This window comes from Castor canadensis, chromosome 15 (assembly GCF_047511655.1).
Source record: "Castor canadensis chromosome 15, mCasCan1.hap1v2, whole genome shotgun sequence".
Lineage (NCBI taxonomy): Eukaryota > Metazoa > Chordata > Mammalia > Rodentia > Castoridae > Castor > Castor canadensis.
Window position 1 is genome coordinate 96,908,175 of NC_133400.1, and position 22,948 is coordinate 96,931,122.

Sequence of the window (22,948 nt, forward strand, 5' to 3'; positions counted from 1 at the left end):
CTCTCAAAATATCCTGAGTGGTCTAATCAGTGGAAGAGATGGGCAGGTTAGTCCTCTGTATGGGACTTCCAAGTACTTTAGTAGGTGACACAGGGCAATCTTAAATATGCCTATAAAATGTATCAGATGAATATGACAATGATTGAGGGGGGTTTTGATAAGGATCTGCAGTAGTGAGACTGTTTGGGGGGATTGAGGAGGAGGGAGAAAACCAGAGCAAGAGAGAGAGTAAATCTCAAAATATATTGCATCTGTGTAGGAAGACACAATCAAACACACCGAAAGCTGCTGAACAATAGAGGGTTGGCGGGAAAGGGTAAGGGAGAGTAATTGGGGGGGTAAATCTGCTTAAAGTACAATATATTCACAGGTGAAATACCAGGACAAGACCCTTTTGAACAATGACTATACACATAAAAATTGAAAGACAGGATTGTAAAACAGGTCTTGTCAGGGGGAGAGTATTAGTGGGAGGGTAAATGGAGAGGCTAAAGGAGGGTGAATATGGTTAAGTTAACTTTATATGTTTGTATAAAAATGCAACAACGAAACCTGCTGAGATCATTTTAAGTAGTGGGGAGGGGGATGAGGGAGAATGATGGTAGGATAAACCTAACCAAGGTGCACTGTAAGCATAAATGGAAATGTGACAGTGAAACCCCCCCATACTACTAATATATCCTAATAAAATGTTTTGAAAAAAATCTGTAAATTGCAGGGCTTGATAGTATTTTAAATTGTACTAAAATGAGTTGCAAATCACCAGGTGATTCTAATGTAAGATAAACACAGAGCAGTACCTGCCCTTCCGATTTCAAGGGACAGAAAATTAATTTTGAGCTAACAGGGATAAGATGCTTTTTCCATTAAGGTGAGGTTCCTTGGGATAGATCACACATCATCAGTGCATTTTCTATCATGAATCTGAGTGATGGAGAAGAATGATTCTGTCCTTGGAATCCTTACCCAGGAGTGACCATGAAATCACCCAACCCTACCCCAGTTGGCATGGTCTTGGGATTCGACCTTGACCCTCTTTAGCTTCAAGGTGTTGAGGTCATTCTGGGTGGACTTCCATATATCTTCACATTACTCCAGATGTTTAAGATTTTTAAACTGCATAAAGTCAACAGAGTACGTCACTGCAGAAGGCAGTCCCACAAGTCTAGGCTGCTTCTCATAGTAACTAAGCACATTGATTGACACCTGCTTTCCCTCGCCTCCCATCTCACCTGTATTTCCCAGGCTGGTCTTATTGATGGTAGTGACAATAAGGAATTATCCTGCAGGAAGCAATCTAATGATCACTGTACATACATTATACTATCTACCAACATCATATGAGTGGTAATTCCTCCCACACAACCAGTACTCGATACTGCCTGGGAATTAGCAAATGGCCACTTGCCTTGGTTTCTCACTACATTATAAAGAAGCAATAGTCCAGTTGGGAGACTGGACTTTTAACTCCTGAGACATCTCACAGGAGCCAAATCCTCATATTCTTATTTGCAATCCATGTGTATGTACTTTAAGGAAAAATATCTGAAGATTGTGAGTTGGAGCTCCCAATCCATACGTGAACCCATATGTGAAAGCTCTGGAAGCCATACTTTCAAGGGGTTTTGCCTAGGGCAGGGCACTAATGAGAACACACTCATTCTGTACAGAAAGCACACTGAGTACACATTGTCCAAGGCACTCAGGATGCAATGACAAGTAAACCCTGCCATCAAGAGCTTCTGGTAGACACACTAAGATGCCACACTACTGTCCAATGTGGTGAATCAGGTGAATAAGTAAATAGGATATCAGAACCAGTGGTGGGCACCTAATCCAAGCAGAGGAAGGGAGAGTAGGTTGTTGAAAAGCCACATCCCATCTGTGAGGTTAGAGCCCAGCATTCACTCAAGTCTGTCACCACATGGTTAAAAGGGTCAACCAACCTCCCTGAGAAGATACATTTATTTGTTTTCTAACATAACTTGAAGAGAACTAAATATCCCTACTTGTACATTCCCAGTGTTTTCACAAAAAATTTTACTCAGCTGGGCACCAGTGTTCCATGTCTATTATCCTAGCAACCCAGGAGGTAGAGATCAGGAGGATTGTGGTTCGAAGCCAGCATGAGCAAATAGTTCATGAGACCCTGTCTCGAAAAAACCCAACACATACATAAAAAAAAAAAAATAGGGTTGATGGTGTACATCAAGGGTTGAACGCCTGCCTAGCAAGCTCCAGGCCCTGAGTTCAAACCCTAGTACCATCAAAAACATTTTTTCAAATACAATCAGAGGGCTATCTGGGTACCCTTAGTGGGAGAACAAGGTGAACCCTTGGTGGGTTCACCTCACCAATGAGGAATATATCCATCATCTCTAGATCTCCTTAGGATGTCTTCTGCAGCCTGGTCCAGCATCTGGCCAAAGCTCCGGTGTAGCCTATAATGGAGAACAAACGTGTGGGAGTAAACATTTAAGAAATTCAACGTCCCTGTGAAAATACGCCTCAAACAGATTAAGTGATAAGATGCTTAAACAGCAGAAGGGCAACAAGCCGAGGAATCGTGTCCTATCACCATTGCCCCTGAGATCCTACCAAGGAACCCATCTAGACCTGAGGACAGATAAGTGCTCCGGGATTTATCTAGAAGACATTACCATGGTGGGATTTTCTCTTAGGAACAGGGAAAAGTTCTAAATCAACTTTTCTCAGGAGTCAGGTTTAAATTTTCTGGAATTTTAAGCCAGACTTCAATTATACAGTGACTTCTCCTGAAAGCCAAGACACTGAGGAGAAAGGGACAAGGGACCTCAAGGACATCGGCTCTCACCCGACAATGTTGGCTGAGGCCACAATACTTGACCAAGCTCTGTGCTTGCCCCTCAGTCCACAGAGTAGTGCTGCCAGGAGACTTTATTCCAATTTTTCTGAAGAGAAAACCAAGATTCCAAGAGGTAGTAACTTATCTGGATCTCATCCTGCTTTGATGGCAGAACTTAGATCCACCCCCAAGTGCAAATTTCTGAAGTCTACAGGCTGCAGGAGTGAGTGCTACCCAGAGCACACCTGAGAAGGTTTTGTTTTAGCTCGATGGAGCAATGTGTTTCCTGGATTGTGATAGTTACTGTGAGACAGGTGCACACCATGGCCCAAAGCAAAAGAGGCTGGGAGACTTTGCAAACGCACTCCACCTGCGTGCTGTAACGATGAATGCCCGAAGCCCAGCTTCCTTCTATATATAAAGAAATCTGGCACAGGGGAGCTTGGCTCTTGCGTGAGGAGTGGTCAGCCTGGGTTCCCTGTGGCGCCATGTGGCTGCTGAGGCCCATTGTGCTCTGTCTCGCACTGTCTCTTCCTCTGAGCAGCCAGTATGATCCAGACTCTCCAGATGGTCCTGGTGTGCTCCTGTGTGGGCTGCAGGGTTTTCAGCTCACTGTGAACCTCAGCCAGGAGGCAGAGGCTCCTCCTGTACTGACAACTTGGGGTACGTCTGGGGAGGCACCTGGCTTGGCTGCCTGAACCCACTCTAGCTCCTTGTCTTGACTCATTCCTCCTTCAACAAATTCCATAGCTCCTGCCTGCAGAACAGTCTAAAACAGAACCACATCTGAAGCCAAGGCGCTCCTATTCCTCTTAGTGGAAGGGGTCTAGTAGCCGCCCTCTCCCAGCGCCTGTGACAAGATGACTGACCATTGGTGCTTTTCACCGTCTCTCCCCTAGATAGCCATGGCCAGCCACACAGGCTGCAGAATGATTCTGTCTGTGGCACCTGGGTGACTGAGGGTCCTGGCGGCTCCGTGGTACTGGAAGCAACCTACAGTGGCTGCTACGTCACTCAGTGGGTGAGTAGGGCCCACTTGTCAGTGACATCGGGACCTCTTCCTGCCTCTAGCAAGGCTAATCCCTGGCCTGTCTCTCAGGACTTTCACTATGTCATGCCGCTTGAGGTGGCCACGAAGCAGAGACTGCTCAGGTGTCCTGTGGAGCTTCCAGGTAAGGACTGCAAGCACCCAGGCTCTGGAAGGTGCCCTTGGGTCTTTCCTGCCCACTCAGTGCAGTGACACCTGAAACACATGAAGAACCATTTCTCCCGCTTCCTTCCACGGCAGTCCTTAGGGTAACTGCCAATCAAGGACTGCCCACTGCTAAGGCTCCGGTAAGTGCTTGGCGTGTGACCTCCCCTGATTCTAACCTAGTGCCATAAGCACTGTCACAGTCCCCTGGTGGGAACCTGCCCAGGTACTGTCACCAGGAGTAGCAGAACTGGAATTCAAAGTAACACTAAACCAGAACCAGGAGCCCCTCACCTCTGGAAAGAGAAGAAAGCTAAATCTAGTGACCAAAAGCACCTGGAGATGCCACCTCTGCCCTGAGACTAGGGCTCGGTCCTGCTCCCAGCTGGGGTCACTTGATCACTTAACTGGGGAACTGGTAGTGTTATGCCTACTCAACTTCAGAAAACCTTGCCTGGTGATCTGACACCCTACCTCATACTCAGAACAGATTTGAACTTCTCCTCTCCTCTCTTCCTTGTGACCCAAAACAGTCTTGGTGAGTGATACTGCTCAAATGGGGTCACGGGCTGCACCTCCAAGACCCACCCACCCACCTAGTCATGTATATTAAAGAGATCCCAAGGTAACCAATGGTAAGCCAAGCTTGAGAAGGGCCTGCAAAAGTTGAAGGCTCTTTACTTGAAGGAAGGTAAAGAGCCTGCTGCTCCTACAGGTCTTCTGGCATTCCCTTCTCTCAGGAAGGACTCTGTCCAAGGGACTTTCACCAGGTGGCTTAATATTAACCTTGTTTTTGAAATCTACTCTGCAGCTGTAGCAAGCATGGACAGATATGTCACAGTTGTCTGTCAGCCTAGGAATTCGATGCTGAGGCATTGTAACAAAAAGATGTCGCAAAAGACAGCACTAACTCTTCAGCTTGGGTTATTCTTCCCTTCTCAATACCCAGCCCAAGACACTCCAGATACTGACCTGTGCCAGTCCGTGCCAGCAAGGGACAGGCTTCCATGTGCTCCTTCAGCTGTCTCTCGAGGAGACTGCGAGGAGCTGGGCTGCTGCTACAGCTCTGAGGACAAAGACAGGACTTACTGTTACTATGGAAACACAGGTGAGCGAGGCACCAGTCTCGGAGACCAGCTCAGAAAAGAGACTTACTGTGACTAGAAGAGGGGACAACTTTTCTCAGAACGCAAATATTAAAGCGACTGGAAGCCAGGCACTGTGGTTTATGCCTTTATAATCTCAGCTACTTGAGAGGTAGAGATCTAGAGGGTGGTGATCGAGGCCAGCCAGGCTAGATCTCAACTCAATAAAAGCTTGAGCATGGTGGCACCCATCTATCAACCCTCTCTACACAGGAAACAAATAGGAGCTTAGTCGAGCCATCCCAGATATAAGCATGAGACTCTACTCAAAAAATATGCAAAAAAAAAAAAAAAGGGCCGGGGGTGTGGCTCAAGTGGGAGAGCACCTGTCTAGAAAGGCGAGGCCCTAAGTTCAAATCCCAGTCCTTCCAAAAGTGATTGGAAGTTGATATGTGCAATGCCTCCGAAGGAATGGAGCTTTCTGTAGCCTGCCATTTTCTGTTTTCCCAGAATCCAACACAAAGCAAGGCACTTAATGATCTTAAGTTACATCTATGTGCTGGTACCTGATGACTGACAAACTAAAACTTTCCCCAAGGCATAGACACTTTGGTGGCTAATAGTCTGAAGTTGTGTTCAGAGAGCCTTAATTCAAGAGTACTTTCCACAAGCCCAGCTCATGCTCCCAGGTTTTCTAACACTAACCCTCCTCCCACTCAGTGAGCGTGTGTACGCCACACTAAGATCTGAGTTCTGAGCAGGAAATCGAGGCAGGTGCTACCATCCCTGCTTCACAAGTGAAGCTGAAGCCAGAGTTTAAACCCTCACCTCGGGTCATGGGAGGTGACTTGAGCCCAGGTGCTCCTTCACAGCTTCAGGTGAGCTGTGGCCAGCTAAGCCTACCTCATGGTCATCAGTGGGAATCCCAGCCTCTCACTTGGGGCTTCAAGGGCAACTTAGTTACTTAGGATTTGGTGGGGAAATGACCTGGCTTCACTACTGCTTTGGTGTTTCAGTAACCTCACACTGTACCCAAGAGGGTCACTTCTCCATCGCTGTGTCCAGGAATGTGACCTCGCCACCCCTGCACTTGGATTCTGTGCACTTGACTTTCCAGAATGACAGTGGGTGTGACCCAGTGATGACCACTCATGCCTTTGTCCTGTTCCAGTTCCCGTTCACTTCCTGTGGCACCACAAGATGGGTGAGAAGCGCTGGCCAGGGGCTCTGTTCCTGGTCCTGGAGGTTGGGAGGGAAGGTCCTAGTGACTAGCAGGGACAGCTGGAATGTCCCAGCCATGAAGGGATAGCTCTATGGCTCTTCAGGACTTAGGGTAGTCCCTAGAGTAAGAGACGGCTCTTCAGTGAGAATACTGAAACCTCCCCTGAAGTATTCAAAGAACCTGGCTGTGATCCAGCTGCCACTCCACCAACCTATAGAGAAAACAAGGAATAGGTTCCCCAAACCTTCACCCTGGGAAACCAGCAGGGCTTACCATTTGGTTGGGTGGTCGGACCACTGCATCTGAGTGCTCAAAGAACCTTCTCATTCTTGCCTCTGAAGTAAAGCAAGGCCAAAGCTTCCCAAGCTATTTACTGCCAGAGCCCCTGCCTCTGCCAAGGGATTTGGATGTGTCTCACGGTAGCGAGCACAGCTGAGAACCAGGGCAGGCAAAGGGAAGTGACATCCCTCAAGCAGCAATGACCCTTCACTTTACCATCCATGTAGATCACTGGGGATGAAGCAATGTATGAAAACGAACTGGTCGCCACTAGGGATGTGAGACCTTGGGGCAATGGCTCCATCACCCGTGACAGCATCTTCAGGTAAAGACTGTTAACCTCGATCCTAAGGGGCCAGAGTGGCTTCTCTTCCATTAAGCATGAGCTCTAGGTGCACCCTAAATCCACAGAACATCTCTGAATATTAAGAGAACCTGTCCTGCACTTTAGTCTGCTGATCTCACTAACCACTACTTCAGTTCACCTGCATCACAGCCACCAACTTGAGCTCAGCCTTGCACTCACCTGGACATCATCTCTTCCTCTGAACTGGATCGTTTCTCAGCTGAGCCTTTTCCTTTCTACTCACACTGTCCATGTTGAGGCCTAAAGAATTCCTTGAAGACCTTTTCCTGCCAGATCTCACACCTGAAGTTTGTCTTTCCATAGCTGAAAGCTAACGTGACCACGACCTTTAGGGCCCTGTATAAAGCAGGTCCTACTTCTCCCTCCAGCAACCTCCCTCACTGCTTTCCAGACCTGGGTTGGTCCTTCCATTGGCCTTCCAAAGGACTTGGAGAATTTTCTTGCCTCCTTTATTCCCAATCGGGTGTTCCTCTCCATCCTGTACCTCTCAACAGTCCTCATTCTCCTTTGTTATCAAAATGCCTCTAAGATGTTCCTTGACCACCTTCTCTGCACCTGTCTTTCGTGATGCCATGTTTATTTCTTGTATGGGTCTTATTTCCAACTTGGTCCTAATTACATATTGGTCTCCCCAATCAAAATACAACTCCAGTGCTTGCTTTAGCAGCACAAGTACTAAAATTGGAATGATACAGAGAAGATTAGCATGGCCCCTGAGCAAGGATGACATGCAAATTCATAAAGCATTCCATTTTTTTTTAACCTATCAGAAAAAAGAGCTGGTGGAGGGCTTAAGGTATAGGCCCTGAGTTCAAGCCCCAGTACTGCAAAAATAAATAAAATACAACTCCACAAGGGCACAAACCATATCCCAAGTTCACACTAGTGAAGTTGGGTAACATCTAGCACTTAATGGTCCATCAGGAGATAAAATCAAAGGAGCTATGACTACTCCACCAAGCTAGCTAGCTAATTTTTTTTTTCCTTGCAGGCTCCGAGTCAGCTGCAGCTATTCTGTAAACAGCAACACATATCCAGTTAATGTACAAGTGTTTTCTCTCACACCACCTCCACCAGTGAACCAGCCTGGACTCCTCACTCTGGATCTGCAGATTGCCAAGGGTAAGACTCTCTTGGCTGGAGCATCTGGCCTGCAGTCCAAGTCCTGCCTCTGTCTTCAGCATCAAGACTCTAACTTGGTATCAAGACACTTACACAGGTGTTGGGGGTGAAAGGTTGTCTTGAGAGACTTAGAGGTTCCTAGTTCTGTTTGCCCCACTTCAACTCCTGGTTTTGGCTTTGTGCAGACAAAACCTATGGCTCCTACTATTCTGCTGGTGAGTACCCAGTGGTGAAGTTACTTCGAGATCCTATTTATGTGGAGGTCTCCATTCTTCACAGAACGGATCCCCACCTAGGGCTGCTCCTACAGCAGTGTTGGGCCACACCCACCCCAAACCCTCTGCATCAGCAACAGTGGCCCATCCTGGTGAAGGGGTAAGTAGTCCTTTCAAGCACATCTGTGGGTCCCTCAAAGAAGCCCATCCTGATGGCTCAGTCTCTTGGCTTAGATGTCCCTATGTTGGAGACAACTATCAGACCCAACGCATCCCTGTCCAAAGTGCCGTGGGCCTGCCCTTTCCCTCTCACCACCAGCGCTTCAGCATTTCCACCTTCAGCTTCACGGACCCTTCGAGGGCAAAGCAGACTCTCAGTGGACGGGTATGATATTTCTATACCCTTCTGTGCCCTTGCAGGGCTCTGAATCTCTCAGCTTTGGACTGTTTCCCCATCCTACCACTTCTTAGCCAAGGAAGCCCTTTAATGCTGGCTCTTGGTTCTGCCATCAAGCAATCCTAATACCAGTGTCATCTGGACTCTGGTTCCTTGGGGCTGTTGTGACATCAGCTTGGGGATATCAAGATGTTCTGATAACTTTCTCAACTTTTCCCTAGGGAGACAAAGTGGGTCAGAAGCTTTGACCTGGTGGTCCTACAACATGACCCATGTTCTCTTGGCTTCCAGGTGTATCTACACTGCAGCACGTTGGTCTGCCAGCCTGCTGGGACACCATACTGCACAGTAACCTGTCCTATTGCTGGCCGTGAGTATCTGTCGACATAGAGGACAGACCTACATCAACCTTGAATCCCTCTAGCTAGTGACTCCTTGAGAAATCATCACACAAATAAAGCTTCTCTACTTACAGTGCATTAGAGCAGACAACTAACTCCCCAGCATCCCAGGTCTCTTAAAACACAAGTGATAAATACTCAAATAATCCAACCTTACCTTTCCCCTATAAGCTAACTAAACCATAAGCCAAACCAGTCCACTAACCTATATCTGGCTCGCCGTAACACTTGCATACAGCTAATGTACAAAGGTAAGTGCCCAGAACCCCTGAAAGGCAGATCTGCAACCTGCCTGAATAGGTACCAGTAGAATATGACTGGACTTGAGTTCTGTCTCATGGGCCAGGCCCAGTGCTTCCACGGTGTGTGTGTGCATTATTAACCTGGCTTACTAACTGACCTGTCTTGTCCCTGAACTGGAACTCATCAAACCAGATTCACGAAGTACACAGCATGTTGTGGGGTGGGGGTGGGGAGGTCATAGTAACTAAATGGTGTCTATCATGTAAGACAACTAAACACTTTCAGCCACCTCCAATTATGTACATCATCCCCACTTTCAAAGGACTAAACTCTGTTAGATGGACTCTTTCAAGATCTTATAACTGACAGACGGTTTAAAACAGTTGTTCTTACTTCCTGTTCTAGCACATTCCCTTCCCAATGATACAAAGGTGACTGAATGATGAACGTGCTACTGTCAGTGTCCCTTTTAAGAAAGGATGATAGTTCATGGATAATTCCTAACATAATCCTCTGCCCAAGTTCTGGGGAAGGTGAGGTAACAGCATCAGACACAAAGCTGCACACTTGTTCAAGTTTGTATTAACACTAATGGAAAGTAGCTATAAAGAATAGAACAGTTCTAGACATTGAGGACTTGATCTTGCACCATAGCCCTCCTAACACGTATTTACAAAAAAACAAACCCTAACCAATTACTAGCTCTCTTCTCTCCAACAGGAAGAAGGAAATCTGACGTCTATTTTGAGAACCATACTGCCAGCATTTCTAGCAAGGGCCCCATGATTCTACTCCAAGCCACAAAAGAGCCATCAGAAGAGCTCCGTAAATACTTGAGTGAGTGGGAGGAGACCTAACTAGCCACCTAAACCCAGTCAAACCAAAGCCACTTCGTAGTCAATATGGTGGCCCCTACCATTGATGCCAGTACTCAAGACGCCGAGGTGGGAGGATGGCAAGTTCAAGGTCACACACTGTTGCAAAAAGTAAAACAGGCTGGGTATGGTGGTTCATGACTCACAGCTACTTGGGAGGATGGAGGCTCAAGGCTAGCCTGGGCAAAAAGACCCCATTTCAATATGCAAGGACCACAAGATTGTGGTTCAGGCTAGCCCAGCTCCTCCTTGCTCCCCACCCCCTGCATGAAAAAATCTACCAGAAAAATAATTAAAGCAAAAAAGCAATGAGGGCAAGGCTCAAGTGCTAGAATGCCTGCCTAGCAAGTGTGAGGCCCTGAATTCCAGCCCCACTTCTGCCAAAAAGACCAAAGAGCTGCTCCTCCCTCACCCACTTTCCTGTCCCTTACCTATGTTTTCCTCAAGAGAAATTGACATTTTTCTCCTGAAAAGACTGGTCTCTGTCAGAGTAGCATTACTGGATTATTTTCAGCATAAGGTAATCTATCCTTCTGCCTTCTAGGTGTTCCTGAGAAGTCCCCAGCTCTATGGGTGGCAGGACTTACTGGCACGTTAATCATCATTGGAGCCTTGTTCTTGACCTACTTGGTCTTTAGGAAATGGAAATGAGTAGCTCAGACCAAGTGGGTCAATAAAGTTAGACTGCCTTCCCAGCATGTGTCAAGCCTATTGCTTGAAAGGTTGAGCACTAACCTAGCACTAGCCTGTCTGATCTGGGCATCTCCTCTTTCCAACTTAGGGTGGCTTTTCATCTGAGAAAAGAATAAAAAACTGATCCCTTTCTACTCCACTTCTGCCTGAGTAGAAAAGCACAATTCAGGCTGTGTCAAACAACTAAATAACTCAGACTTAACGAACTTTATAAAATTAGCAAAAGGGTGCAGAACAAAACTACCAAATGGAAGTAGGACTAGTCTACAGCTAGTCATGAAACTCCTATACAGCTGACTTTTTGATCAATTACTAGAAACTTGGCATGGTGACATACGCCTGTAATCCCAGCATTTGGGAGATTGAGGCAGGAGGATTACAGGTCCAGGCTAGAATCTGTCTGACACAAAGAATGGGGGAGCAGCTCCATGGTAGAGCACCTTACCTAGCATGTGCAAGACCCTAGGTTCAAACTCTAGTACCACAAAAACAAATTACTGGCTTCTTTCTCGGTGTTTGATTCAGTAGGTATGGACTAAGGCTTAAACTTTCTATATCGGGAAAGTGGTTAAAAAATTTCAAGCTGAATATCAGACTTGGAAAACAAACATCTAGGATAGTGACTGAAAGGTAACATTTGTTCAGGCTTGGTCAACTGGAGCTGGTCAAGGAGCCTTAGTTTCAGGCAAGGTGTGGGGGCGTGCACTTGTAAGCCCAAATGCTCAGGAGCTAAATCTCTAGAGGATCAGTTTGAGACAAAATCAGTGAGACTACCATCTCAAACTGGGCATTGTGGCACACATCTGTAATCCTACCTACACGTGAGATGTAGGTAAGGCTGGTCCTAAGCAAAAAAAAAAAAAAAAAAAAGACCCTATCTGAAAAATAACTAAAGCAGCATGGCACTTACTTAGCAAGTACAAACCCCCCCAGTAGAGCAAAAAGAGCCTTAGTTATGAGCCAGAACTGACGAGTTTACTAGTATAGTAGGTCCTGAGACTGGTAGAAGAAAATGGGGATATAATCGCTGACTTCACCATGTAGATTTCCTGTCCCCAGAACTTTCTAGTAATGGATGCTTTCGGTCATACTCTACAGTGTTGTCTCTGCCCACAGGGAAGCAAACAGTCCTGGTTAAATGTTTTCTCACCCTCCAAGGAGTAACTCCTAGATTACTTGAGATCTTAGCAAACAGCTGCTTTGTGGTCAAGCCAACGTCACTTCAAACTGAGTCTAAGCAGGGAATGGATAGACCGTACTCAACTCACATGTCCTCCATGTTGACGTCACTCTACCAATTGCTTACAACAGATACTTGAGCCTGATGACAACTTGATATGGTGGGCATTCATTCCCAATGTCCATGACCTAGAACAGAGTAAGAGCAAATAACAGCCAGGGTCACTTGGTGAAAAAGTTCACCTCAAACTTGGGTATAACACCACAATTACACTAAAAATACAACTCTGTAGGGTGACCCATTTCCTATGCCAGATATGGGCCCAGCTTAATGAAGAACCTGGTCAGGTTTGCCCACCTGATGCTGGGGAGAAATGGCTAGACTTCACGCAAAGCTCTGTGACTACTGATGGCCTCTGTGCCAAAGGGTGAAATCCACAGAGGGGAAGAGCAGTGTCTTTGTAGTGGTGGTGTTGGATAATAATCACAGAACTGACTCCTCACCTTGGCCATCACAAATAGGTAAAATACATTGTAACTTAATACATCCAAAATTTCAATATAAACTCAAGGTTGTATGTTTTTATATTCAGCTGCCAAAAGCCAGTATGTATTTACAGCAAGTCTTGTGTTGCAGATATTAGTAAATTAAGTATAATTTCCAATAACTTACTGGTATAGCTTTCCTTACGTACAACTGAGCTCAGTTCTTCTAACCAAATTTCAAGTGCTAATCGCATCTGACTCAGAGCTGTAATTGTGATTCTAAAGTCCCCTCAATTCAACATGTATTGGATGAACCCTATGAAAGACATGCTACATGGTGAGAGTAATCAACAGAAAAGCCCCAGAAACAATAGACAAATGTTGTGATGTTAATATTGCTTCTTAACAAATGATAAAGTAGATAAAGAATGACTAGGAAAGGGGAACCAGCAAGTTACATTTTGCCTTTTCTGTAAGACGAATGGGTAGTCATGCATCTTATCTAACTCCTTTAAGGCAAAGCCAGTATGTGTAGGGTCCTCTAAGTGGAATTGTCCTAACAAGCCAGGAATCTAGACCAGCTCAGCAGGTAGCATGTAGGTTATTTACTTGGTCAATTTGTGCCTTTTTTGAGGTTGACATTTATACTTAATACCAGATGTATACTGAAGCCAACCAACCAAAGAGCAGTCCTGATGCTTAAGTTTCTGCCTACACACTTCCAGGTCCCCCTTAAATATCTATTAACACCCTGTATACCTCCGAAGAGAACTAGAAACATTTCCCAGACATCTACCATGGAAGCTCTCTTCTGAGAATGTCCTAGGAGTAACATCCAATACAAAGCACTTCTATAGATGTAACACTGCTGGCTTCCTAGCCACAGGATCCTCATCAACCTAATGTGAACAACAGAGAAAGGAACACTTTTGCTGGGAAAAAGTTTTACAATGCACCTCTGAATTAAATAGGCCCTGGAAGAAATTGGTTTGAAATTGAATCACTGCTACAAAAGGAAGTATCAGCTAGGATCATTAACTTGAATAGTTTATTAATATGCTTTCTTAGTGCAGGGAATAATCGAGTGCCTGATTCAGCTATCATTCTTATGTAACTTTTTGTCATTTGCAAATTTTAAATTGCCTTAACTCACTTATAAAAGGCCAACAGTGCTATCTCATACTCTTTCCAGTCTTCAACATTTCCTCTAAATTTAGAAAATCTACATCTGGTGGACTTTTTTTTCCTCTTTGACTAAACAGTTGTTCAAATCAAGCCAGAAGAATTAATTTACTCCTGTCTATCTTGGGCTCTTCTTGAATAAAATCACTGCTTATTTTGCTTATGGCTTTGTATGCCTGTCATTGTCTTGTTCAGTATGTGTGGCAATGGAACCTCTCTTCCTGTGGATGGTATCTTTCTGGATCTACTGCCCCACTGGCAGCCTCAGAGTTCCCTACATTCTTTTCCTTCTTAACAGTTCCTATGGTTGTATATCCCTGCGGAGAGACATTTACTGGAGATAAAGCCTACTCTGGTTCAGTGCCAATTCGTCATCCTGTGTTGTCTGTGCAACTCTCTCCAACAGGGGCCACACCTGTCCTCTTTCTGCCTTTGTCTTTAGTTTTGGACGTGATGGAAGTTTGTAACTGCAGTTCCTGTCAGACTGATCTTCCTCCTTCCCTGTGCTGATTTATTAGTTATTAGTTGCTGCTCGTGTCTGATTAACCCACCAGCAAATAAGCCAGTGAGGAAAAGAGAACATGCAAAATTAGATAAAATATCTTTGTACCATGCAGCTGATAATGTCCTAATATCAAAAAATATATAAAGGAATTCAACAGCAAGAAACAATCCAATCTTTTAAAAGGACAAAGAATTCAAATAGACACTTCTCAAACAGTTAACGGGCATATGGAACAAATACTCAACACAATCATCAGGCAAATGTGAATTAAAACCACAATGAGTTATCACCTATGCCTGGTAGAATGGCTGGCATGAAAAGACAAAGGATAACATTGTTGGTGAGGATAAGAAGGCAATGTAACACCTGCACACTGTTGCTAGGAATACAGTTTATGCCACCATTATGGAAAACAGTAGGACAGTTCCACAAAATATTAAAAATAGAACTACTCTATGATCCAGCAATCCCACTGTTGGGTATCTATTCAAAGGAATTAAAATGAGTGCATCAAAGACACATCTGCACTGCCAGGTTCACTGCAGTTTTATTCACAATAACCAAGACATGGAATCATCCTAGGGGTCCATGAATGGATGAGGAAAATGTGTATATCACGATGGAATACTAATAGCCTTAGAAAGGGAAATCTTGTCACTTCCAACAACACAGATGAACCTTACTTCAAGGGCAGAAGCCAGGCACAGAAATATGTGGAACCTGAAAACAAACAAAAATGCTGAATTTAACAGATTCCGAGGAGCTGGGATTAGGGATAGATTAAAAGACTCAAATTTTCAGTTAGGATGAATAATTTCAAAAGGTCTATTGTACCATATGGTGACTCTAGTTAATGTTTGTCCTTAAATTGCTAACAGTACATTAAGTGTTATCACCACAAATCCATAAGTGATGTAATGAATGTTTGCTTGACTTAGCCATTCTATCACACTTAGGTATTTCAAAGCATCATGTTATCTGTGATACATAGTTTTTGCCAAATTTAAAAAGCTAATGAAATTCCCCATTTAGTTCATAAAAACCATGATTTAGAGATAAAATTAATATTTTCAGAGTCAATAAATTAAGGATAAAGATGTGCTTGTCACCAACCACTTAGAAATCCAAAAAGGGTTTTTTTATTTTTCCTCTTCATTTGGTCACTTTCCAGGAAAATTTTGTGATAGAAAATGAGATTAAAGTACTCTGTTCTAAGACCCAGCAGTGAACTTGCTTCAGATCTGGAAACAGGCCTAAAAGCAGGAAACTGGAAGTTGAAGTTGGAAGTTGAAGGTTCTTACAGCAACCCTTCAGGAGAAAGCCCCTTTTTGTAAAAAAACAATGTCCTGGGCTACAGCTCCATCCTCAACCATAACACAAGCAGAAGATAAGCTGCATTCTGTGGGCAAAGTATTTAATCTTACAGACCCAACTTTCTCAACCCTGAAATAAAGAGGTCTATAAACCACTTCTGCTTTTCTAGCCCTAAATTCTTGGCTTGTAAAATATTCTTTTTCCCCTTCAGTTATTTTCTGTCATTCTAGATTTGTGGTTATCCCTTAGAAATGCCATTCCTCTAATTCTTGCTCAGAGTTTCCATGCTAGGAATTGGCAGTGTGCTTTTGGGTCTCACACCACAACACATTTCTGCCTTTAAGACCTAAATCCCAGATGCTGCTGAGCACAGGCCTGAGCAAGCCTCACCTTGTCATGCACAATCACATCCACAGGCCCCCGGGAGCAGAGATTAGGCTTTCATGCCACTTACAAGCTCTTCTCTTCCTGCTTTTTCCAAGAAGTGCTATTTTTCACCCTTGCTGATGTGAAAGAGACTGCAGACATTGCCACCTTCACCCCCCAATACCTGGTCAGGTGACAGGAAGTGACCACATCAACTGAAGTTTCTTATTTCAGTCAACTGTGATTGGGAGCCAAGGGAGCAGAAGGGAGCTGCCTACACAAGGATTTAGGGGGTAAAATAAAGAACAGATTCCAATGACATTGGATAAAATGAGTTCTACCTGTGGCATTTTGTCTTTTAGTCTAAATATTCAAGTAAGGTGTTGAGTTATAACAGTTACTGTTCATATCTTGATTGTTTGGATCTTGAATGTCCCCCAAAGGACTCTGTACTGATGGCTTGGTCTGATGGTGCTGTTGGGAAGTGGTAGAAGCCTGAGCAGGTAGGGCATAATGGAATGAGTTAGGTCATTGGGGTGTACCAATGAAGGGGATGCTAGGACCTCTGCCTCCTTTCCCTTTCTTTTTGCTTCCTTTGCACATCCTCCATGACGTATTCCATGATGTACTGTGGTGCCACAGAGCCAACCAAGCATGAACCAAAATCAGCCAAAATAACCCTTTCCTTTTAAGTTGATTATCTGAAAGATTTGGGCACAGTAACAGAAAGCTCATTAGTACAAGTGTTTCTACTATATGCCTGATGAGTTTATGCCCTTGTTAGTATATAAGCACTGCTCTCTTAGAATACATCATTTAGCTGGGTGTGGTGGCTCACACCTGTTATCCTAGCTACTTAGGAGATGGAGATCAGGAAGATCTTAGCTTGAGCCCAGCTCAGGCAAAAAAGTGAATGAAACCCCATCTCAGCCAATAGCTGGGCTTGGTGTTGCCTCAGTCCAGGCCAGCAAAGGCAAAAACTTGAGACTCTATCCTAAAAATAAAGCAAAAATGGCTGGGGTGTGGCTCAAGCAGTAGAATACCTGCCTAGCAAGTGAGAGGCCCTGACTTCAACCCCAGTACTACACAAAGAAAAAGAGATCAAAATTTATTTCACATGTGTCAAAATGCCTAGATTAGTTTTCATAAAATTCAGACTAGGATGGGCAGTAGGAGAGATGTTGATCAAAGAAAACAAAATTTTAGTTAAATAGGAGGACTGTATTAAAGACATCAAATGTAGAGAATGGAGACTAGACTCAACAGCAATGTATTGTGTATCTGAAAATCACTGAGAGTACAATCTAAGTGTTCCCACCACAAAAAACATATTAATTATGTGGGGGTAATGAATATCTCAATTAGCTCCATGTAGCCATTCCACAAAGTGGACATATTTCAAGACATACCATACATGATCAATACATACAATTTTTACTTGTCAATTAAAAGAAATTTTTTGAACGTGTTAAGAAGCAGCAGAGGAGACATTTCCACTGGTCACCCTTCCTTCCCCGTTTCCTCACAGTGCAGAAGTGCTCACCCTGTAAGTGATCCTGAGAAGAACCAGGTGAGGGAGAGGTGGCTCTCTGTGTTGGTCACTTTCATGGTTGGCCTGCAACCCAGAAATTGTCAAAGTCAGACTTTCCTCCTAAAAATTATCTAGCCTTTGTCCAGGACAAATAACCTGGCATAGAGCAGGAGCTGAGTGAATCCCACCAAACCATATCACAATCTACCCAGATGTAATGGAACCTAGAAAATTCTCAGGGAAAGGCTGAATCTGAAGCAGAATATGCATGTTCCCTAATCTAGCCGCTTCAGACCAGGGAGGCCTGGTACAGCTGGTAGGCTACCTGCCTCTGTCAGCAACCCTTCTATGCCCTGTGACTCCTATGTCTCTAGGATGATTCCCACTTAGGAACAAAGAAAGCTTCATGATCACAAAGGATCACACCTTGAATAGAACTTAACTGTCTACCTTTATGATGTGGGGACACTCAGATTCCAGATTTCTTAATAAAACACCAATAATCTGGGAGAGGTGGCTTATTTTACAATCCTAACTACTCAGGAGGCAGAAATCGAGAGGATTGAGGTTTGAGGACAACTCAGGCAAAGTTTAGGAGACCTCATTTCAACAAATAGCTAGACTTGGTGAGGCATGCTTGTCATCCCAGCTGCATGGGGAGTATAAACAGGAGCATTGTAGTCCATGCTGCCCACGGCATAAAAGTGAGACCCTAACCAAAAAAAAAAGGATAACAAAAGCAAAAAGGGCTAGAGGTGTAGCTTAAGTCAAGCTTGAGACCCTGAGTTCAAACCCCATTACCACCAAACAGAAACAAAGCAAAACAAAAAATATCCTGATTTCTTTGTCCTCTTAAGAAAAAACAGTTGACCACAGTAACAATAAAAAATGTCACCAAGAAAAATCACAAATCCAGTTGCAGCTATAGTGCTAGCTTCTGTTCATAAAACTGGCCTTTGTTTTGCATAGATTTTTAGATAGTTTTACCAAGATGATATTCACTTTCCACACAATTCATCCATTCAAGTATCCAATTCAGTGGCTTTTAGTATATTTAGAGTCCTGCAACCATTACTCAGGCAAAGAAGTCCTGTACCCATTAGAAGTCACTGGCTGCTCCATCCTCTTCCAGCCCCTGGCCAGCTTTACTGTCCCTAGAGATTTTCCTGTCCTAGACATTTCTTACAAATGAAATCATCCCACATTGGCCTTTTATGGCTGGCTGCTTTCACTTAGCACAGAATTTGCAAGCTTTATCTATAGTCCATACTGTAGCTAAATGCAGTACTTCATTCCTTTTATGGCTGAACAATATCCCAGTGTTCCATTTTGCTTATCCACTTACCAGTTGATGGGTTTTGGGGTTGTTTCCACCTGTAGGCTATCAGAAATTGGCTATAAACATTCATGTACAAGTTTTTATGTGAACATATCTTTTTATTTCTCTTAAGTATATGCCTAGGAGTAGAATTACTGGATCATATGTTTGTTCCATGTTTACCATAACTCAAAGTGGTCTCACCATTTTGCATAGCCACCTGGAAAGTATGAGTCTTTCTACTCTTGCGTATCATTATCTTTTTGTCTCAGGCTGCACATTAATCCTCAGTTTTAAATATAAAAAGGCTTGAAGACAATAAAGACAATTTGGGCATAACAAAACTAGAAGGAGAAATTCAAACCACAGAGAAAAGCACAAATGAACAGAACACTCATTCTTTCCTCCAAGTTCTGCTCCCTCAAAGAAACCATTGTCCATCCTTTCTTGTACGCTGGTCTAGAAACAAGTCTCATGTGCATAGTCCTTTAATTAAATGGCAACTCTGCTCATAGCTGCCATACTTGGCTGTCACGATGTGTCTATGGAATCTGTCTCATGTGTGGACATCCTGAAGCCCACATAGGGCAATGGCATGTTGGCTGAGGATGGTGAGTGTGACCTTGAGGGGTCCTGGACAGTGTTGTTCCCATTGTTTCTTATTACAGCCCCCCTACAGAACTCTGTGTACAGGAAAATCTTTTTTCCAAGATGACTTTGATTTCCCCATGGTGGGGCTTTTTTGCTGAGCTCTCTAAAGCACACAGAGAAGGTGCAGACTGAGTGCAGGATGAAGAGTGCCTTTAGGCACCTGTGTAACGTTCTGCATTTGGTCCCAGGCTCTTGATAATACTCTGCAGGTTTTCTTCCTCTGCTCCTGCAGGCTTGCTGGCATTTGCTCAGAGAGGTGATGGGAAGGTGTTTATAAATAAGTCCATTCATAATGAGAGCCAAGGAAGCAGCTCTCTGTCAAAGTCACATTTAAATTCCGTGAGTCAACTCTTTTTGCAATTACCAGGCAGAGGATCTTAACCCAGTCTATTGGAGTGACTTCCACGAGATGACACTGACACCCGGGAATGACTCAGGGCCCTCGGTGTGGGGGCATAGCATGCAGTGTTCCCTGCTTCCTGTGAATAAGTCCTTCTCTTATTTCTCTGATCTCATTTACATTATAGTCTAGTCTTTTTTAAAAAATAATTCTCTGGAACCTCAGGAGTCATCACCTCTTGGACATAAAAACTTAATTATCAATTAATAAAAATGGATTTTGAAATCTTTACTAAATGAAATACAAGAGCACAATGGAAATACTTCCCAAGCTGACGTCTGATACAAAAGTATACCAGAATGTAATCATGGAAAAGTGAGCACAAAAGCAGCATTACTTAAATAATATGACTGTGATAAATATTTATTACACATTAACAATACATTGGGTAAAATTAAAAACAGCATGAAAGACAAAAATAATCATGAGTCTAACATGGTGAACTTGTCTAAGTGAAAGGTTATTAGGCGTAGAAAGGAAACGATTAATTTGTGCCTTTTAAACCCTGAAATAAAGGTTGAGAAACTGCAAAATAATAACTACCCTTTAAACAACTGCATCAAATCAGACGCTCCGTCAGCAATTTCCATGAAGTGTTACCATGTAACTGTTACATAGGAGTCCAGTTTATATAGAAGACATTTGTTAAATAAAAAGGATAGGACACCATTGTTTGGACCTTAGTTCCTGGAGGGGGTCCCAAAAGACCAGACTTAAGAGTCAAAATGGAGTGACCTGTGCAAAACCTTCACATTACCAAACCAAAGCCAAGTTGGTACCCGAAGCTCTGTGAAAATCCAACAAGAGATAACAGCCCGATTTCCAAACAGGTTAGTTTTAATTAACAACCGTGATAATAAAGCCTCCTATGCCTTAATCTTTCCATGAAAACTTACCCAAGCACCCTGACTTTAACCAGTCAGGTATTGTTTTCCAATGGTTTTGTCTCCCTGTCCCCACATTACAAGGAAAGTAACTGTTTAAATGACCAATCCTCTTTGTGTTCTTTTCCCTTTTCTCATCCTCTGTAACTAAAATCTAACTCTTCCTCTCAGTCCATCAGAACGCTGATTCTATTTCATACAATGAAGTGTATTTTTAATTCTAGAATCAAAAATAAAGCAAGGTGTGACGGTGGCACAAGCCTGCCATCCCAGCTACTCTGGAGGAGCCTGAGGAGGCAGGGAGACACTTGAGCTCACAAATTTAAGACCAAACTAAGCTACATAGCAAGGCCTCATAACAACAACGACAAAGCCAATTAAGATCTTTAAAGTTCTGTAATTTTGTCTTTTAATAGGTCTGATAAATATTCCATGCATGAATGATACATCTGTGAAATTCTACTACAGTACTGGACAGGCTAACCTCTGCAATACTCTTCCAGTTCTTAGAATGTGAGAAACAAAAGAGAATCAACTAACATCTCATTTTTCATGACACCCCACTCCTGCTACCAAGTATCTTGTTGAATTTTTTCTTAGATATTCTTGCCATGTCTGACCAAAAGTCCTTGTGGGGATAAAGGAGGGAGGTGTTTAAGGCACCCAGAAAGAGCCTGCAGCCCCTTCCTTCTCTTCCTTACACACTCCCCAGATGGGGGAGGGAGGAAGGGCTGAGGATGCAAACACAGCTCTGTTGGCTGAGCATCTACTCCAAACCCACCTGGGTTTCTTACTGCACTGCAGCACAATCCACAGTTAACCTACCTGAAGGCTTCCATATAACCAGGTTTTCAAAAGTTGAGCCAAAGATTAAATTTTTTAAAAAAATTAAATTCCTTTGAGCAACAACACTTGGGATTTAATTACATTATAAATGAGCTTTGATCTCACAGTTGTGACAATCATTCCACTCCCCTCCCCAAAAGTTCAATGGAGTAGGCCTAATTATCTTATCTTGTTAATTCATTAAATATGCATTTGCTAAAGTCATTTCCCTCCAACCTCCGAAGATTTTATCAGAATTACTGATTTCTTTCATTACGGTAGGATTCCATCCTGCACCTTTTGTTTTGCTTATAGAGATAGCTGGACGACCCTGCGAATTCTGGCTGCCTGGGTACCTGTTTCAGGGTCTTCCTCCTTCTCTCCAGGGCAGAGTTGGCAGAGAGAAAGGTTCAAGCTATGCATTTGGCCTAACTGAGCAGTGTTTGAGCTGGGTAAACAATTAGTGTCACATGAGACAAAGGATTCCTTCTGGACAGCAGTCTGGAGGTTACTAGAGGACATAGCCTGAAGGACAGGCATGAGTGAGCTCAGAGGGAGAAACACAGAGGAGGAGAAGTAATTCAAGGAAATGTTGCCAACCGAGCCACTGCTCCAGGGGACAGGAGTTCCATCCTATGGATTTTTTTTCCAATCTTTTTCTCTTTCCCCCCATCTCTACTGAGGCATAATTGCCCCCCTAAAAGTGCATCTATTCAGATGTACAATATGATGATTTCATTTATGTCTCCATTGTGAAATGATTACCATAATCAAGTTAATTAGCATATTCATCATTTCTTACAGCTATCACCTTTTGTTGTGAGAACACTTAGAACTAGTCTCTTAGCAAATTTCAAGTATACAATACAGTATCATTAACTACAGTCATGTTTAATTAAACTCTGTCTTAGTTGGCTTGTGTACTGCAAGTCCCTGCTAACCAACTATTACAGAATTTAGTGTGCAAACTCACTGGAGCCCAATTTAGTTGTATACTTTTATAGCAAATCGCTGAGCTTTAGTCAGTCACAAGAGCTGAGCTTCAACCAATCACAGAAGCCAACTGGCCAAACCACGTTCAAATAAGGCAAACTCTGGGTTGTGAATTAGTTTAAGTTGCCTCTGTACTTTACTTTCATTTTCTTTTCATAAATGCTGCCCTCCCACATTCCAGAGAAGAGGTCTCTGAAGCTCTTCTGGTTCTGGGGGCTAGATCTTTTCTTCGCTAAGAATAGTTACATTTAAATTGTCCCACATTTTTCATTTTAACAGTTTCCAAGCTACACATTAAGTTTCCAGAATTTATCCATATCTTATAACTCAAAGTTTGTACCCTGAAGCCTTTGTACATGTGACATAGCACTGTCCTTCCAGGGAAAGATGGGGCAGCGG

The 22,948-nt window shown here is 43.6% G+C and overlaps 1 protein-coding gene, 1 long non-coding RNA gene and 1 other non-coding gene across 3 annotated transcripts; 2 read left to right on the forward strand and 1 right to left on the reverse strand.

Annotated features, from left to right (window-relative positions):
- Nucleotides 1-3,284: 3,284 nt before the first annotated feature.
- On the forward strand, nt 3,285-10,912 carry Zp4 (zona pellucida glycoprotein 4). Its single transcript, XM_020157461.2, has 12 exons — nt 3,285-3,487; nt 3,724-3,845; nt 3,924-3,996; nt 4,966-5,124; nt 6,118-6,305; nt 6,830-6,927; nt 7,961-8,091; nt 8,277-8,466; nt 8,541-8,691; nt 8,995-9,073; nt 10,068-10,172; nt 10,767-10,912. The coding sequence occupies exons 1-12, from the start codon at nt 3,313-3,315 to the stop codon at nt 10,871-10,873; spliced, it is 1,578 nt and encodes a 525-aa protein (XP_020013050.2). The 5' UTR covers nt 3,285-3,312; the 3' UTR covers nt 10,874-10,912.
- On the reverse strand, nt 5,000-21,955 carry LOC141417315 (uncharacterized). Its single transcript, XR_012441840.1, has 3 exons — nt 21,913-21,955; nt 12,184-12,283; nt 5,000-5,082 (listed from the first exon to the last, which is right to left on the reverse strand). It is a non-coding gene; the product is annotated as an uncharacterized lncRNA (long non-coding RNA).
- Nucleotides 7,621-7,727, forward strand: LOC141417624 (U6 spliceosomal RNA). The gene has a single exon (XR_012442276.1). It is a non-coding gene; the product is annotated as a U6 spliceosomal RNA (small nuclear RNA).
- Nucleotides 21,956-22,948: the final 993 nt, after the last annotated feature.

Bases quoted from the DNA above. Each gene is read 5' to 3' on its own strand.
- Zp4 (XM_020157461.2), top strand. From the start codon at position 3,313: ATGTGGCTGCTGAGGCCCATTGTGCTCTGTCTCGCACTGTCTCTTCCT. The intron at 6,306-6,829 runs GTGAGAAGCGCT...CCATCCATGTAG, and splicing joins CCTGTGGCACCACAAGATGG to ATCACTGGGGATGAAGCAAT. The intron at 8,467-8,540 runs GTAAGTAGTCCT...CTCTTGGCTTAG, and splicing joins TGGCCCATCCTGGTGAAGGG to ATGTCCCTATGTTGGAGACA.